This window comes from Echinococcus granulosus (genome assembly GCF_000524195.1).
Source record: "Echinococcus granulosus chromosome Unknown EG_S00005, whole genome shotgun sequence".
Lineage (NCBI taxonomy): Eukaryota > Metazoa > Platyhelminthes > Cestoda > Cyclophyllidea > Taeniidae > Echinococcus > Echinococcus granulosus.
In genome coordinates, this window is record NW_020170385.1 from 1,586,388 (window position 1) to 1,604,934 (window position 18,547).

An 18,547-nucleotide genomic window follows, 5' to 3' on the forward strand; every position below is an offset into this window, starting at 1 on the left:
CTTCGCTCACTGCGGATTGTACTTTCAGAGTACTCTGGAGGAGGAACATTACATGTATTAGTGACTGCCTATGGGTCACAATTTCATTGACTAGAGAGCATCGCGTGCCAAAAGCTGCTGATAAAGCTTACGCACACCCAATCCGATGGTATCGCTTATAAATTTGTCCATATTCTTTGGAGTTTCAACAAATCTGGGCTGAGGTGTGGACAAAATCCGGATGCAGTATCACAGTGTTATGCATCCTAAAACCCGAAGTAATCCAGCGCAGCTATTCTCAGGTCATGTATGCGCGTTCTAAACTCGGCAGAAGTCTAGTACGCTGAGGGAGGGGGAAGGGAGAAAAAACGACCTCAAACCATCCCAGCAGCTGAAGGCTTTAAAAGAGCTCAGATCCAGGAGGCGACATGACCATAAAACCCTGTTTAGTTATACCGCTACGGATATGGTGGTAGCTAAGACGGCTGCTTTATTCACTCCTGTCTTCACTGAATTACTACAGCTGCACAGCTAGTCATGTGCACAATATAATTCGGTTTTAATTATGCCTACTTCTTTGCTCCTACTTTGTCAAGCTGGTTTTGGATTTAAGTATCTTCTATTTTGTAATGATAGTGCTAAGGATACTGCGTTATCTCTCAACTTCAGAGTGACTTTGGATGTAAATGCACGTATTCATGCAGGCATATGCTCAATACACATAGTTATTCGATGTTATATGGCCCTTGGTACACCCCTAGAAGAATATGAATAGTCAGATAAATCAATCCTGAAGAGATTGTAGATAACAGTGCCAACATAGTTAAATTTTACTTTTTATAATTCGGCACCTCTACTCCTCCTTGAAGTCGTAATGAGGCAAAGTAGCATGGCAAAACAAATATTATTAATGTATCAAAGACTTGGGAGGCCATTAGCATGGCCCGAAGGTCAAGCAGTGGAGCATGAATACAAACTCCGGAGACTCAAGTGCCCGAGCGGTTCAACAAGAGCGTCAAAGTACAATGTCACCATGATAAGGGTTCTCAATATTCACACAACTTTGCTTTTTGAAAAAGTGTAATTTTGAGTTTTGTGCAAATGGAAGTCATACTGCTTAATGAGCATGTAATTCAATGCTCGGAAAAACTCAGGATTTTACTTCTGACCACTTTTTAAAGCAGCCTGGTTAGTAGCTTTATAAAATACCTTAGTTTTAATTAAAGCACTTGCATCTAGCTCGCTATGAAATGTCATTCATCTGGCCGCACTTGTTTAAATTAACCGACGATCTATAAAATCCTCGAGGTCCACGACTTAAAGTGGTGTGGTTAGTTCTGTTTTTTAATTTTACGGGCCTTGTGTATTTAACCATGACTTGCCGTCCCCCCGTAATATCATTATCTATCTTCTTCTCCAATGTGACATTTGGAGCCACTGTTTAAGGAGTCTTTTCTAGGTTTCTGAGTCACGTGGTCATAGAATCCGATTTTCTGGGTTCCATTTGAATTCTTCATAGCACTTTGTTTCCCCAAAACAACCATTTTGTGAATTGGAGTGTGGGAGCTGTCTGGTCGTGTATTCTTCAACACTTTATGTTAGAAATGACTTTTGTGAGCGAACTCTATGCTGAGCAGTCTGCTATCCCTGAAGATGATTACATATTAAAAAGTGTTGTTGATCAAATTCAGTGTTTTAATTACAAAACCCGTAATTTCGAGGGCATTGGTCCCGTTTTTTTGATAATCGAATGCCGTCTTCCAGCAACAGTTTGTTATCTCGCCTTCAGTGTAATGAATTTGCCTCTTTGCGTGAGTATTTCTGTCAATTAGGTCTACCGTATAGGATAACTACCGTTTAAGTGTTTACAAAGTCAAACCTGCTTATAACTTCAATGGTGGTTGGTTTATTTGGCAAAGGAGACATCAATGATCACAAAGTCAATATTGAAACCAAATATTGGCCATTGTTTGATTTATTCGTATGAGTTTTGGACGTTTTTGTAATGAGGAAGTCTGTAGTCATAGGACGTGCTCATTCTTACTCAATTGTAATGCATTTAATGTCTAGAATTTGAGGAACTGAATAACATAATTGAATTATTTGATTCAGAAATTTTTAATAACCCCTCATGTCACCATTTTTTTCATCTTTTAATGCATTAGCATAGTGTGGTTGCTAAAAATTTGTCACAACCTTCCGTTCATTTGTAACCTTCTTATTCGGATTCCTTCCCAAAACCGTCACTGTAAACTAGTAGTGGTTCACCATGATAGACCAATTGTTTGTTGCAGCTTATTATAGGTGGTTTGTTACTTTTCTTTATCTATAGGTTTTCGGACTTTGAAGTGTGTGCACATCCAATGCCTGACCAAGAATGGAATCCCGACGTTCTACCGGTTCGGGTATTCGCTTTGTTTCAGCTCATTTTAAACTAGGGAATCTACCCTCACCATCGTTGAGGAGAAGAAGAAGCATTCCTGGCCCTTTGAGTATGTTACCCAGGCGTGGAGTACGTTTTGTAAAACTATCTTTTGTGAACCACCTTTCTCCGATAAAGATATCGCCTCTTTTTTTAGCCAAATTCACGAGGCGCTCACAAACGCAAACTTCCTGTAAGCACGTTCCTCGTTCCTACATATTTAGTCTCTTTCGACGAATGAATCTTTCAGTCAAAGTGCTTCGGATTGTGACCTCTCTATCTCCCAGAGCAACGTTATCTGGGATCGGGTGGTTTCTTTATTTGGCTCTGAATCCTGGAAAATTATCAGCGACTACACTATTGAGAAAATAATAAGAGTAAGAGGAATATCGATTTGGCCACTGTACAGAACACGGATAAAGCTTTTCCTAGAGGAAAGGTTCCGGTGCTTTGTGCAACAATTGAGAAAATTGATACTGCACTTCCAATTGCCAGGGCTGTTTTGCAGGACGAAACAGGTAAATTTATACAACTATAGGTACTTTTTTACTACAAGTAAATGTATTAAATAAAACAGTTGTAGTGTCCCAAATTAGTCATCAATCTACGCTATTGATATAAAACTGTGGCCACTTTGTTTTATCTGAACATACAAACCATTGTTATAAACTGATACTTATTGCCCACCATAACTACCTGTTGCGCGTGATGCTTCTTAGGTAAAATCGGCTGCAGCATTGATAAAAACGCAATTCACAAGTACAGGAGATTTCTTTGTGCGGGTGCTATTCTAATTCTTAAGCAGGTTAGTTTCTCTTTATGCGTCGTGTTTTTTGATATTCTAATTGCCATTCATTTTCCGCATTGATGGTGCCGCAGCGATACCTTAAAGTAAACGTTTTTCCAGGACGACCATTCTTTAAAGCCTGGAAGTTTTTGTGAAAACCCTTTCTTTTTTCAAGTTATGTTTTCATGTGCTAATTTTTGCATATATTTCAACCTTATACGCAGTAGAATTTTAGGTTTGTTACTTGAAGAACTCATTATTTTCTACAAGGTATCAAGACTCACATATATGGGTGCCTCTTCTGCGATTTAGCTTCGTATTTATGTTAAAAGCTTGCAGTTGCTTTCACCTTTTGTGCAAATCCCCTTTCACGTTCCTCGCAATCATCCTTAGTCTTTCCAAGTCTACCCATCGTGTCCACCGTGTTTGCAGGTTATTCGTGTTTGCATACCTATGAGTGGAAATTGGGCATTTATTCCCTTTCTTTGATGTCTCATAATAGGCGATAATGACTTAACTAATCGATGACGCATTGTTACAGAGCGAGGCATTCTTGGACTTCTTTGTTTGTTGGCTTTTTTCTAAGATATGTTTAATGTATCTTTACACTTGGTGGTACAGGCGTCGGAGAGATTACACGTCTTTTCACCTACTTGACCAAATAATTCACTGATGGAGAACTAAGTTTTACACCTATGGTTTCTAAAATTGAATTTAGTAAATCATGGTTTGCTTTTTCTCTTGGTATTTTATGGGCTTGTGAGTCAGTCCTTATTTCTACAACCAATCTTCGTCATCTATTTCTCGGTTCCCAGTCATACAGTCACCCGTTGAACTACTTTTTAAACCTAACTACTTCCAGGCTGTGCAGTAAGGTCTGATCGAAATATTTTGCAGAGTAGTGGTAATTAGATTGTACTTTTTCCCTCAGTTTTTAGTGCGATTGTGTCTCATTATTATCTGATGCCGTCTTTCAGGCGCTCCAGTCCGTTGGTCTCTTACATGATGAATCCCATATGTCATCCAGGTGTATTTATTTCACATATTTTGTTTTGGTCCGGCACAGTGGGTTAAGTGCTCGCACCTGTCCAATTTTGACGCTTCAGGTATGATATTGCTAGTGTCACTCAAAGTAATCAGATGTCGACCGATGAATAGGCGTATTTATTACTCGAGCTTCCCTGGTTAGCGATGTTCACATATCTTGGTCGCTCTTACCTCAAGGACAGCACTATCCCACTAGTTCACTCTCCTCTAGTTAGAAAGCTGTAAATGTATTATTTCTTTGCCAAAATATTGTTTTATTATATTTACTTACGTAATTTTAAAATAAATTGTTGGTATTTTAACCGAACCCAGATTGAATTTATTGCGTTCTGCGCGTCAATTCTATTGCTCAGGATTTACTCCGTACGTCAGCCAATTTTTCTTATTTCATAAATCCCTCCATGGCGGTAGCTAATGCCAAAGGGTGTCTTTCTTCCAATGTGGACACATCACTACCATTGACCTGTCGCCCGCGGCGCGTGACCCAAAATCACGCCATCGACATCTCACGCTGAGGATCGTGCTCACTCCACACGTTGTTCCTTCAATTCGTAGAAGCAACAGTGGAGGAGGAAATGCAAATAGGTACAGATGCAGCTGCGCTGTCCGTTAGCGGGGCGCTTTAGAAAGCGCTGGTGCATAGTCCACTTTTTGAGGGTGGTCCTTGTTCCGTGGGTGTATGTTCCATGCGACATGGGAGATTTTAACTGAATTGTGTCAATTATTCGAAAAGTAATAAGCCGTAATTTGCATTTCATTGCTGCTGTTACTTTCTAGAGATCATCAGACTCAATTCCTGTATGGCTATAGTCTGCAGGACAGTGGTTCAATCCAGACAAATCAGGTTAAGCATAAGTTAGTTGTGCGGCAATGTACTGGTTTCCTGGAGCGATTTGGTTCGAAGTTTCTGGTCGTGTTCAAATTTATTCATTTTGTGGTTGCGTCTTAGTACTGCTTTCACATTTAAAACCTTATCTATACCACGATATGTAATTAATGTTAGAAAGTAGAAAGTTTGCTATATCAACTGGGATATGGCCTCCGTTGTTTTGATTTTGACTTGTTTTTGTATTTCTTTCCAGTTGCAACCATTTTTAGAGCAATGTTCCTGATCACTAAATCATGCTTTCTGAAACTGTGATAGGGAAAGTAATCTGCGGTTTTTCCTTACAAATTTTAGCATAAAGTCCACTTTCACCCTTCAAATTTCGCCTTTTACCGTTAAGCGCCAAGTGAAATCTCTAGGTTTTTTTGCACCTAGGATACTTTCCCAACAATCACTTTCCACACCTCAAACGATCTGATCGCTTGTAACTTACTTTTCAATAGCGGTTAGCTTTATCCTGTGATATTGTTTGTGGCCATTGAGCAGTGACGTTTATGCAGTGGGGGCTCTTGCACTACAGAGCCCCATAATCTTGCAGAAGAGTGTTGGACCATTGCGAAAACCGCAGCAGTGTTAATTCATTTCCCTTGTTTCGTCATGGTATTTGCATCTAAACTGATTTTATTTTATTATCAGCAATTTTTCTTTAGGTATATATAATTTTAAATTCATTTTGGGAACTGATTTGTCCCATTATTTGTCGGCTTCCCACGCCTGAGCATTTAATTAATTGCGGCATTTTAGATTCTGCCATGATTAATTGTAGGCCGCTAGCTCTTGCGATATTTTTTGGGAACAAAATAACAGACTAAAACCAGATTAGCATTGATTAGCACGCAGCACATAGTAACTACTCCCACTTTTTAACTTACCATTCTATCATTTTTGTGTTCATTGACCTTCATCATCATCGTGGCTCTTTCTATGGTCATCGTAAACTCCACTTGCTTTTACCTTGGTTAGATAAGTCTTTTCAGCCTGAATCAAAAAACATTTTACCTGAACATAACTTCCTCAAATATATCGAGGATTTTTCTCGATGAATCCTCCATTGACTCGCGGCTGTTGGGCTCTCGAATTGTTGAGAATGTTTCTATCTGTGGTGCGAACTTCCCCCTGACCAGTCCCCCTCTTTCGGTGAACGAGTTGAGGACTCTAGTCGTCGAGTGCCTAACACCGCTCTCCATATCTCCGCTTCCCAATCCTCCTCTCGTCAAGTAAGTTCCTCTTCTTTTTTATAACATCTCCATATTGCCTCTCTTCTCGCTTACAATTGTCAAATGGTGGCTTCAATTCTAAACTTTGTCCATCGAAGTTACTTTATTGAAAATTTATCTGCTTAATTTGGCCGACAAATAATTTAGTTGACGGAGACTTCTATTTTTATTTCAGATGTTAGTATTCGTTTTTATTACAAATGCTATCAGCAATGAAGAAATAGTTTCCCCTTAGTTTAATGTGGTGGGGGTTCATGGTTATGCAACGTGTATGAGTTCCAGTTTTTAAATAGATACTGTGCAATTTATTTTTTTGAAAACGTTGACACTGGTTAGCGAAATCGATTGTCATGTCTACCCAGCCTCTTCATGTAACTGATCTTAAATCGTCTAGTATATCAGCTCTGTTTTGGCTGTCAAAAGTTATTGAGTAACCTTCATTTGTTTCTTTTTATTCTCTTAGACTTTTTTCCTAGAGACTGAGTCGTATATTATCCTACTCAATGCTTATTCATTAAACCATCGTACATAATTTTTCAGGAACTTACCATTCAGTGGCAACGTGAAGTCGTCTTTCAGTTTCATGATACATACTTTTAAAGTAGTTGAACTGTCTTTTTTGCTTATCATTTTTTTTTCTTCGCCACCACCTGTAAAATAGAGTAATTTCTGCTTTTGCTTGTACCTGTTGATACCTTTCTTCAGTATAACACGACTCATACTGGAGATTACTGGGTTGCCCGTCACCATTTTCGTATTCGCTATTTGAAGGTGGAGTTACGAGGGGAGGAATGCATAGGGGCAAATATTCATGCCACCTTTTTGGTTAGAGGCAAAGTTTTAAATCTTGTTCCTTGTTGGTTACATCAAAGTGTCATAAACCAAATACATTGCACTCGTGAGCAGAAGTGGTAGGTGGACATACCCGGCAGGTATTCTTTGCTGTGATGTGCCTCTCCTCTCGTGCCTCCTTTAAATTTTCAGCTAATGAATGTACCGCTCTTCATGCGGCTTTTAATGCTCAATTCCTCTTAGAGGGCGGCTGAGTTAATATTCCCATAATTGGGTTTTGAGCTGTTTCCACCCCAATCACCCTGGCGACCGCCTTAAAATATTATCAAAATTAAGACAAACACTTGTTTGATACATTTGATCCTCCTTTGAGGAATGGAGTATTTAAAAGTGGGTTCAGTTGCCAACGCTTTTGGGGTTTTCAAAAGTGTTGTGCATTGCCTCTTGAGACTTTTGCGTGAACAAAGAACGGCTCAAGTTGCCTTTGAGTTATATTTGCTATACCTAAGGTGGGTAGATGCGGTCCTGTCACTCCTCCTGGCTGTTTCACAGTCATAAATTCGATGGTGGAAGAAAGTTTTATCTTAAAAAGGTTTACGGCTCGCGTGAATATCTCAAGATTTTACTTATACGTATTATGAGTTGGCTTTTATTATCAATTGTCAGTGCTTTTTTAGTTTGATCGTCGATAGTAGCTTACGGAGGCCGAAAAACTCTGGGTCACGTTTCATCGATAAGATGGCCTCTGAAATGTTTGCGTGGCTGTTTAGGCATGCGCTTGATTCTGCTAGTAATTTGGCGTGATGGCAGAGATTTGCAACGAATAAGGGACCTTCTCACGTACACGTTCCCAGCTTGTTCTTGCGACGGCACTGTTCTCTCTAGTCACACGTTTGCATCAAACTGTGACTTTGCTGCGCTGTCCGCACAATAGTGCACGTTTTTTGTATCAATCAAATCCAATTCAACATTGCTCCTAATTTGTCACTCAAAAATGTGCAAGATTTTCACATGGGTTTCTTAGTAAATTTTCGCAAACATTTATTTGCCTTTTTTGCTTAAGAGAGTTTTTGAACTCGAATGAATGGTTCTTGGGTTTTAAATACATTTTCAGTTCGTGCGATCCGTTTTCGTTCAAGAAAATTAGTAGTGTCCGGAAGGTTTTTTGAGTCTGTTTTGACTTCCCTCTGGCTCAGTGATCCTTGACTATACGAATATGTGGTTAATTCATCGTATCAATTCAAGTTCTGTCCGATTGTGGTCTGTGTTCTCCCATTCGGTTTTATCGAAGATCTCAGATTATTTTATTCTATTTCCATCGGATGATGAATCGCCAAATGTGTGTTGATTTCAGTTTCCCAAAATTTTGGCATATAATTCATCTTTTTTAATTGCGAAGGTGATCAGTCATCGATACATGGAAATGAGCGCTGTACCACTTTCATCGTCCAAAATTTTTTTTCATACAGTTTTGCCTTAAGATCTATTATCCCACTCTACTGTTTTTGCGGATAAGTAGTCTTCTGAAACCTTTTCACTTGCATTAGTTCCTTTTTCGGTCCGATTTTTGTTGCAATTATCATTTCATGTTATTGGTTAAGTGTTTATCCTTTGACGTCGGGAAATGTGCCGCAATATTTTTGTGCGTAGTCTTCAATATAATCAAACTGGTTAATTTTACGTTCCCCATGGCTTTTGTCAGCTTGCCGATGTTACTACCATTTCTAACGTCTTCCTAACTAGGTCCTTTCCGTTTTTTAACACTTGATCAGAGTTTCCCAAAGGCTACGTGTTAATGGTTTTCGTGACATGTGAAATCATTCTCGGATTGTGTGAAAGCTAGTCATCTGGACTGTTGTTTCAGATTGTGCTATAAACGTCGATATTTTGAGTTGTTACTGGTTTACTGTCAAACTTATTACAGAAAGCAATAGTTATTCATCTTTGTACTTCCATGTTACTATACTGCAACTCATAAACTTCTAATCCTACAGTACTTTAGTTTGCCTACTGAATCGTTGTATTTGACCTATTTTGGTTCGTCCATGTCTTTTTCTTAGTCCATTTCATAATGCCGCCTTCTTCTTGCGTGAAATTACGGGTGATAAATTTGCGGTAAAGTTATCTGCCGCCATTTGATCCAGTTAATGAGATGACACCTATCTATACCCTCACTGATCTTTTTTTTTGCAGTTTGGGTGTTTTAAGGAGCTTCAGTTGTTTGGTTATTGACATAGTCTTAACCACTTGCGTATTATTCCTTGTCTAATGGTTGTGATTGTAACGGCAATTTCTTTCTACTACTGGTGAAGGGATGGGTTTATTCTTCGTCAGCTCATTTCGAAAATTGTGACTAGAGCTGAGTCGTAAAAATAAAGCAGCAACGATTATGATACAGTGTACACTCAATTTCGCTGGCGCAATCCTATAAATGAATCCAATAAAGTTACTTTAAACCTCAAAATTTGAATACCAGATGGTGCCTTATTTTCACAGAAAAATCTACTCTACTAGGATACAGCAGTCATGCTACGGTCAGTTACGGCTCGCAGATCGGGCATTAACCCATGTAACAAGTACGCTCAGAGGGCATGGCTGACATGGCAGATAAGCACCAAGCAACCATTACCTCGTTAAAAGGCTGTTGCATGCTCTCGGAGGTCTTACACCGCAGGCTACTGTGGAAAAGGGTTTAAACTAAACTCATTTACATATAAGTGGGGTGAGTGGGTACTTTTAGTCGCCGTCTGCTTTTGAGGGGTCAACTAGAGTCTGGAGCAGAATCATCTACAATCGAACGCGTGACTAAGCTGAAATTTACTGAAGTCGTTGCATGGACCACACGTTTCACTAGATCCATGTAATGCTATTAGTCATGTTTGGCATATTCTAATGACCTCACCTCTAGTTATGTTAAATCAGCGTCTAAAAACTATGAACGTGACTATAGAGGCAAAATTAGCCTTCGTATAAATCCAAGTTGTGGTGTTGATTTATTTTTTGGACTATCATCTGGGGATCACTATCCGACAACAGGGTACTACCGCGACTCTGTTTCCCTTTATCGTCATAATATGAATATCAAATTTATCTGTCTCCAGTTTATTGTGTCAAGGTCACTTGCAATGTTTCATGATGTTATTTTGGTTTAATTCTACCAAATACTCTGGTCACTTTACACAATTTGTTCTCTCTATGAAAGGATAACTGATAAAAGCTTTTGTTAAACATCAGAAAAAATTGCCCCATCGTCTATTCTTCAGACGTGTTTCATTGAGCACTCGCACATGACATTCATATTTACTTAACATCGTCTCGACCGTGAAAGGTTGGATTTCCGAATGTGCTCTAGCCATCTTAATCATTCTGAGCTGGTAACGAAATGATTCCCTTTTGGAGGTGGCTGCGATACTTCGACCTAGCCATAGGCGAACCCCCTCTAGCAGTACTAACGGCAAGGAAAATGCCTTCTATTTTACCATCGCGAACTGTTTGACTGGCTAAAGCTTACTTTCTTGTTATTCAGCATGAACTTCCTTGAAAACCAGTCATTTCATTCATTCTCTACCCTTTGCCATAATATTCTTAAATTTTTCCTTACGGCAACATCACAGCTTTATGTTTGAACCAGGTAGGAAATTTTTTATACTTAACCGCATGTACATTCTCCTCATGATTAACACTAACCGCTGGACTTTGCTGTAAGTATGGGTGACCATCAATTCTATGGCCAACTGTTGGTAATTCCTCTTTTACTTGTTATAAAAAAGGTAGAAAAGGATTTACGGTGGTAAATCGCCCCTTAGTATTAAATATGACTGTTCATCATAAATATGGATTTTAAGATAATTTATTTCATATTTTCACTAATTGCGTTGGGAACTTCCTCAAAGTAGATTCGAACATTGTAGTACCTTATGCTCATTTGGATGGCGTCTTGTGATCGATCTTATACATTGGAGAACATTATTATGATTACTATTATTGATTTGTTTTTTTCGTAATAAATTAGCTAATTTACACTAACATCTGCTGTGATACGTTAAATATTCTTACTTTATTCTGTGGTGAACTATTTCGCTAGTCAGAACTTGGGTATGAAGCACAATTAGCTTAAATTATGTGAAGAAGCGATCGAATGAAGTGTATTGTTTTGCAGCGAATATTTTACAATGCGGCTACTGCTGATTTGAGTTTGTTGTTTGTTATCGCTGAAGTTTACCATGGATTAAAAAATTTCATATTGCATCGCTTACAAATGTCAGTTGCTGTTTGAGTTGAACACTAGGGCATCTTTTTAATGCTGTGTAATTCATGTTATTTCCTAACTTTCTCGACTGTAATTGGCGATGGACTTTGCTTTGGGTTACAATGCGGTTTTTAGTATTTATGTTCTGACGTCTAGACGATAGCCATGCGTGCGTTTTGTTGATGACACACTGATGGTAAGATAGGTAGATATTGCGACTAGGTCGGCTGTAAGTGACATTATCTTGCACGTTTTTCGTTAAATCGTGCTTAAGTGATAGCTCTCCATTTTATCTCCCAAATTATTTTATTTTTTGTTCCCATCCTCATATAATCATTCACTTTTTTCAATTTAAAATAATCGACGTGTTCAACCATCTAGAGGCTCATCAACGTTGTCACGGCAGATAAGACGGATGTATACATAAGAGATGTTGATTCCGTTGCATTGACTCAAGTTTTTTACTTCTAGTCTTCATATTGGCTATATTGCCGTGTAGTAATTAATTAACTAGTATTTACCTTTTAGCCAAGATTTCCAATATCAGTAAATTGGAATTCACATGCTAAATTGTTCCTTTTTCTGAGATTTCTATGCTACAAATACCCAATTTTTGCTTGATGATAAACCTGTGGAGTGTTCCATATACATTATGCTCAAATGATTCATCAATATATAACCCTACTGTCATGCCATTTCTTGTTTTTTCTCGACTGTCTTTGCTGTTTTCGCGTGAGTATTTCACCTTCAGTGCGATCTCCTAGTAGGCAGCTCCGTCATCTTGTTGACACAACACTGCGTGCATGAGCGCATGCAAGGGCTAAGTATACCATCCATGAGTTATCGCCGGATGCGGTTCGGTCGGTCCTCCTGCATCATGTCGGTTTTAAGTTCTATTATATTGTTCTGCGTTCAAAATTCTTCATCTAAGTTATTTTAGGAAGACATTTACACCTTATTGATTGTATTCATGCATAATTAACATGCCTCAAGATAGTTTTATCTTAACAATGTCACTTATTAGCACTAGATTTTCATGCTCGGTACAATTTATGTACCGTGCAAAGTGAGTGCATTATCCACCTGAATGGTCGGTGCGATTACCTGGCAAAGCTAGAGGCAACATATTCATTCACATTTTTAGTCACATAAGCTTTTTTTGCGATGGCTTCCCCGGGATCGAACCATTTCCTTTTTAACTTTGAACTCATGATCCTAATTTACACATCTTTGGCATGCTTTGTGAGTTCGTCATTCTTCACGGTGAAGGTTGAGTATGAGTTGGAAATAAAGAAATGTCAGTAAATGACATTAAGCAACAGGTAATCCTAGCTATCAAAGGATGGAATTTCCTCCTTCCTAAAGTGCTTGCGAATTGTTTCGTCCCCCTCCCCACCTTGATTGTGCCTTAATCACTTTAAAGGGCATCAAATCGGGTGGCTAATAGCTGCAGATGTATTTGGCGGAATTTAAAGTTTTATCTTTCGTCACTTTGACGCAGGATAAAACTTAGTCCTATTGACCCAGTCAGGTTTGTAATGTAATATCATAATTATCACTATAACATTTTATTTACCTAGATCAGTTTTTATAATAATTATCGTATTTTGCCTTATTTAAAAACGGCACATTTTTACCTCTCTGAGTAGCTTGCGAACTTTGCTTAAAGTGGTTAATTTATTCTTGCATTAATGTTTCGATGAAAAGTATTGCTACTTCTGACACCATTCCGACGCATTTGAAGGGCTATAGCCAGAAAGCTACACTAATTTTCTTTTAAAATCATTTTACGTGCTCATTCGGCATTGCAGATCTATGAAATTAGTGTCTTCTCCGCGAGGCACTTCACGATGTTTGGAGAAGTCGCCCCACCAGCGTGACCCAACGCAACCCAGGTAGGTCATCTCCAATGGGAGTCCGCCTCTTCAGAGGTAGGTGGAACGCTAAACTCTCCCCGATCTTAGGAATATATCAAACTCCACTCATGAATCCCATCAGGAAATTGGTTTATTTAGTAATTTACCCATTGAGTTGATTTAAATTTGCCTTTTTTAATTAGACTTATGCGTGTCGCAGTACTTTCACAATAAATCTTCTGGAGGTCTTTTTGTCTGCTTTTGACTCGCTCTCGATATTAATCGGTTTCTTCCGGGTCATTTCCTCATTAATAGCCTTTTCATGGTCGTCAGGAGCAAATCGGCGGAAACACTTGTATGCGCGTACCGACCCTTTTATCACCTTTTGGCCATGCCGTGTAGGCAGGTCAAACTTCAAAGTACAGTCTCTTTCAAGTTACTTTGAAAATTCCACGTTTTAAAGGATAATTTGCGTATTCAATAAAACGAATTAAATTACGATTTGATTTAAATACCTGAGTTAGATTATCGCCAAGTACTTTTTTGAGTTGATACCTCTGCCCCGCGGTAGGAACAGCTTTTTCGCAGTCGCATCGTTTAAGTTTTGTTGGCAGCCTGTGAAAGTGCTTGTTGTAAACATTTCCATAATACCACCCTCGGTGTCTTCCATTTCTAATACTGCTTTAATCAAACGAATTTACGATTTAGACTATTGTACCGTAATGCCACGAACTTTAACGTGGCTAAATTCCGGAACCTGCCGCGGATATGGAAAAAGTTGTGAATGTTTGGTACAAGTCACTAAAAATGCTAATAAATACCTAGTTCTAAAAATAACCCTTAAATATGACCCGAAACACTTTAATTCCATTGAAAAGCTAGCTTAATATATCATTTTATGAAATAAATGGTTTTTGTGAAAAGAGAATCCAGTTTCGCCTAATGGTTGCTTGCCCCATACACACACATCCACACATAATTTACATAAAAAGGAACGGTTTGATTGAAAAACGAGTTTTGGAGGAACTGAACTGTTTTTCGCATATCCAACTTTTCTCTCGAGAAATAATGGGATTCCCAATGGATTTTCCTTATCGACTTTACACTTAAAAGCATAAAAAAGCCATAAATTACTTCAGAAATTAACCATAAACACTTCTACAGGGTTTTTTTTGGGAATTTGCAAATTTCGCAGGTTTGTGATAAAATCGCGATTGAGATCGGTTAGGTTCCAATGAAATTTTTGCGAAGTCCGAAGCGTAAATGTCCGGGCTATCGCCGTATTAATTTCGCCAAAACACTTTGTCCTGTTGAAACTTCATTTGGCTTTCCAAATCAGTCCTTTAATTTCAATGTACAAAATTCAATGCCGCATATCCGGTCGTCACTTACCTTGAGCAACGGCAAATCTCATCGTTAAAGCTCTGTCGATGAAAGGCGAATGCTCCACAGCATTTGCCGCATTGACCAACCATTTTTCTCTCAGAATTGAGACTTTATGATGAGATTTTGGTCTTTGCAAAATAACTTATCGATGATCATTTGAAATTGTGGTACCGATTTAGTCAGGGGGCTCCAATTCATGCTGGTGGTAACATTTACCACTAGTTTCGCGTCTCTGTCAATCGTTTTCACGTAGTACTTCGAAGCAACTCAAAGCGCTTTAGATGAGTTGACTTTGCCGTAAGTGCTGCAACTCGCCTCCTTATTTTTTTGTCAATTATAGTGTATAAACTGTCATCCGGTACGCAAGATTGCAGTCTCGTTTTCGCCAATACAGGAAAATTCCTACCCACTGATTGTAGAAAAGTTGAGCCTTTGAAAGGAGTGGTTCACACAAATTAGCACTTTGCACCACATCGGAGATCACTTTCAGTGTTCAACTTTGGTCCTCTAATGCGAGTGCACCAGTTGTTTCTTGTTAATGGTATTTAGATTTCTTCTTAGAGGAATGGGAGGAGGTTGACTAGGTGGATAGGTGGGTGGTAAGGCTTAAAACTGGAGATTGGAGTCATGGTGCAGATGTGTGTACTGACCTGTTTGCGTTCTCTCCTTCCACGCGGTCGGTCACACGGCATCATTCCCAAGGTGGTGGTGGCGGTGATGGTAAGGGGAGGGGATTGGTTAAGCGTTGTTTAAAGTGCATCGTTCCATGTGAAATTGGCAGGACCTCTCGCGAACCCTCCTTTTACTGGAACGCTTACGGCATCTGTTAGACCATTGATGTTAGTCGTAGTGTTACAGATGCTTCACCGTTTTTCACTATTGTGGGCACAGTTCTATTGTCTCGATTTAAATGTTTTAGCACTCCAAATTACTATTGGGTCCAGTTGTCGATACGACCCATCGGTTCAAACCAAATCACCTTTTTGTAAAGTACTCACTTCAGTGCACACGTTTATTTGAGAAGCGCTATTTCCAGGATTCTTTCCTGACTCTCTTCGACCTTTACGTGAGGTTGATTTGCATGAATTTTATCATATTTGAGAGCCTCTTCAGTGTTTTACCACATCTCTGCGATAGTCCGCATTGGGGAATTGAATCAGCTTATGTCACATTGCAAATATTACCTTTACTTATTATTTTGAAGAAATCAGAATTGGCGATTGAGTAGTGGTGGACTGACCTCCGCTATCATCACCTCCCCTCCCCCGGCATCCAAATCGAAATCCCTAGCACCTTTCCAATGTCGACATGGTATTCGGTCCCTTCTGCGGAGGAATCCAAGTGCTACTTGTTCTCAATCTCCAGTATCGGACATGCCAAAGTCCGTCTCACGTGCACAAAACTTACCCACTTCTTCCCCAAGTACGTTTGTCCAAGTTGATTCATTACCACCTAATGTTATGGCAAATTGAATAGAGTGGATCTGTCTAATAGACAATTACCTTGTTCATAAAATTTGATTTACTTATTTAATCTGGCATGTAAACTACCCTTATGCTCATCACTAAATCATTTAGGTTTCTTTGAAGCAACGTTGAGCTCGTTAAAGCGGCTAATTACTACGGTTTCGTCATTCAAGGGCAACTTATCGAATATAAGCAGTTGTTATGTTTGATTGGCCAAGATTCATTTCCTCCAAACTTTTATTTTTACGTTCAACTTTTAGTTGTAAAATCGGTGATCAGATTAAATAAAAAGGAAAGCGAGCCAAGCAGTAAGCTTTAATTGCTCTTTATTGTCATTTAGACTAATTTTTGCCCATTTCCTGAATGTGTTTCGCACATCTCTCCACAACTGTTACATGTATTTACTGTTACTTTTGCAGATACTATGTCATCTATGCCTTCGGATTGGATGGAAGATGGTAGGTTAGCTCCAAATTGACGTAATCGTCCCAGTAATTTACTAACGCTTTTTCTCTGAGTACTCGCTGGCAGTCTTGAGCTCACATGACTCACTTATCCGGCTGAAACTGATTTCGGTCAAGGTATTTCTATAGTGCCTATAAGCTTCGTGTCCTAATTTGGCTATGAATCTAGTGATCCTCATAAGCTTTTGTGTATTGGACAATTCTGACTCCCTTGAAGAGACTGAGGAGGCTAGTAGCAGTTGTGGGCTCCTGCTATCGTCGTCAAACCTTCCTTGAGCCTTCTTTCTACCTTCCATTCGCATCTTTGTTGTCCCCTCTGCTGATCACTTGTACTACAACTATCACTATTTTACCCATAGTCGCGTGATTGTTACAAATCTAAACGTCAATCGAAGACTAACATTTCTATCGACTGTGGCATCCTTTTCATAGTTAGGCATTCAAGTTTTGACTAAATTTGTCAATTTACTAGCGACGCATTGTTGATCATATTCAAGTCTTAGGTAACCATGCTTTTAAAGACCTTTGGTCGGCCTAAGCATTTTAGGCGGACATCATTAATCATGCCAGGCACGCACGTAAGTGCTCTCCTTTTTCATGCACTTAAATTAACGCGTTTATTGCGATTTATTTTAACATTTCCGACTCTTGCCTATCCGTTGAGCGTGTAAGTGTTGAAGAGCGTAGATAAGACTAAAAAAGTTGAGGACAAAGTAGTGGACTGCTCCAAGTTGCATATTTTCATATGCGAAGTGCCTGCTAGCCTTGCACGGTTTTCTTCTTTGTCTATTCCCTTCCATGAACTGTATTTCCTTGTCATCTCCCGTATTGCCTTTCGGAATTCGTTCGTCTGTGTGTGGTGTTGGTTTGGCGGACAGAACACTGGCTGAGTACTAGCTGCTCACTACTAATCAGAGCGTCTCATCTATTGCTGCTATTTGTTAGGTCAAAATGGATTCCCCTCACACGTCAACGTTGTTTTGCCATCGCTTGCTCTTCAAGGGCGAGTAACCTTTGCATTATTTCGTCTTTTTGGACTTATTCATTTATCAATTTAAGTGGTTTTAAAGTTCTGGTTATTTTATACCAGTAAATATCCTTTTGATTAATTCATCCTGTTCGATTAGCAATTTAACTACTTCTTAGGGAATAAAAGCCCCAGCAGATTTTTCCACTACTTTTATTATCAAATCTGCCACTTATTCTACATTTTAATTTATTGAGGTGAAAGGGGAACCAAAGAAATCTGCCCAGTTTCTTATGCCCGTTGTGTGCATTTATCATCATCATACCGTAAAATTTCAATTAATTTTAAAGTTGGCAATATGGGTAAAGCAGGTTTTTCGGCATAATGTAAATCATCAAGGGCTTTTCCAATAATTTTGCATTCTTACTCTGCTTGTATCCATAACTTTCAAAAACAGATGTTACGTTGCTCAATTGCGTTTTCTACTCTGGAGCGAGTACTTTTCCAAAAGATTATTTAACAAGCTATTCTTGAATACGAATGAAGAGACGTTGACAGCTTACGTTTTGACAGCCGTCAAACTAAATTTCAATTAGTTTTTTTTATGACGTGGCTTGCCAGCTATGCGTCTAAGCGTGGGCGACCGAAGATCGTCACCCGTCAGCGTTGGTCTACTTCGAATGAAGACTTTTCAAGAATAATTTGATACAAATGCCTTACAAAATCGCAATCCAGCCATTTTTATACTTACAAATGTCGTCTCGGCGAGTCACTGTGCATATAAAAGTAACAGTCCACAATGCCTTTTGTATCAATGGACTTAACAAAAGTGGGTATGTCCTGCTGAGGATATCTCTCTACGGTCATTTGGTTCAAGACAATAATTGGATCTCGATGAATGCCTCTTTGTACCCACCACTGTCTTTTAGATCGAGTACAAATGTTCGAGGTGTCAGAAAATCCCATCGAAAACGATCCCTTAACATTTTGGTGGCAACGTATGTATGTGTGAGTGTGGAAATATTGGAA

The 18,547-nt window shown here is 39.0% G+C and overlaps 1 protein-coding gene across 1 annotated transcript in view; it reads left to right on the forward strand. All coding sequences in view use genetic code 11, as the record gives it.

Moving 5' to 3' along the window:
- Positions 1–1,115: 1,115 nt before the first annotated feature.
- EGR_01429 (hypothetical protein) overlaps positions 1,116–18,547 on the forward strand; it is a gene marked incomplete at both ends in the record, with an annotated part of 25,646 nt that continues 8,214 nt past the window's right edge. The window contains 11 exons of the mRNA XM_024490678.1: positions 1,116–1,167; positions 2,312–2,384; positions 2,418–2,594; positions 2,652–2,778; positions 2,811–2,919; positions 3,121–3,206; positions 6,085–6,338; positions 13,191–13,274; positions 15,826–16,043; positions 16,507–16,545; positions 18,448–18,520. Of these exons, the coding sequence (XP_024355002.1) occupies positions 1,116–1,167; positions 2,312–2,384; positions 2,418–2,594; positions 2,652–2,778; positions 2,811–2,919; positions 3,121–3,206; positions 6,085–6,338; positions 13,191–13,274; positions 15,826–16,043; positions 16,507–16,545; positions 18,448–18,520 (1,292 nt within the window). The remainder of the gene's footprint in view (positions 1,168–2,311; positions 2,385–2,417; positions 2,595–2,651; positions 2,779–2,810; positions 2,920–3,120; positions 3,207–6,084; positions 6,339–13,190; positions 13,275–15,825; positions 16,044–16,506; positions 16,546–18,447; positions 18,521–18,547) is intronic.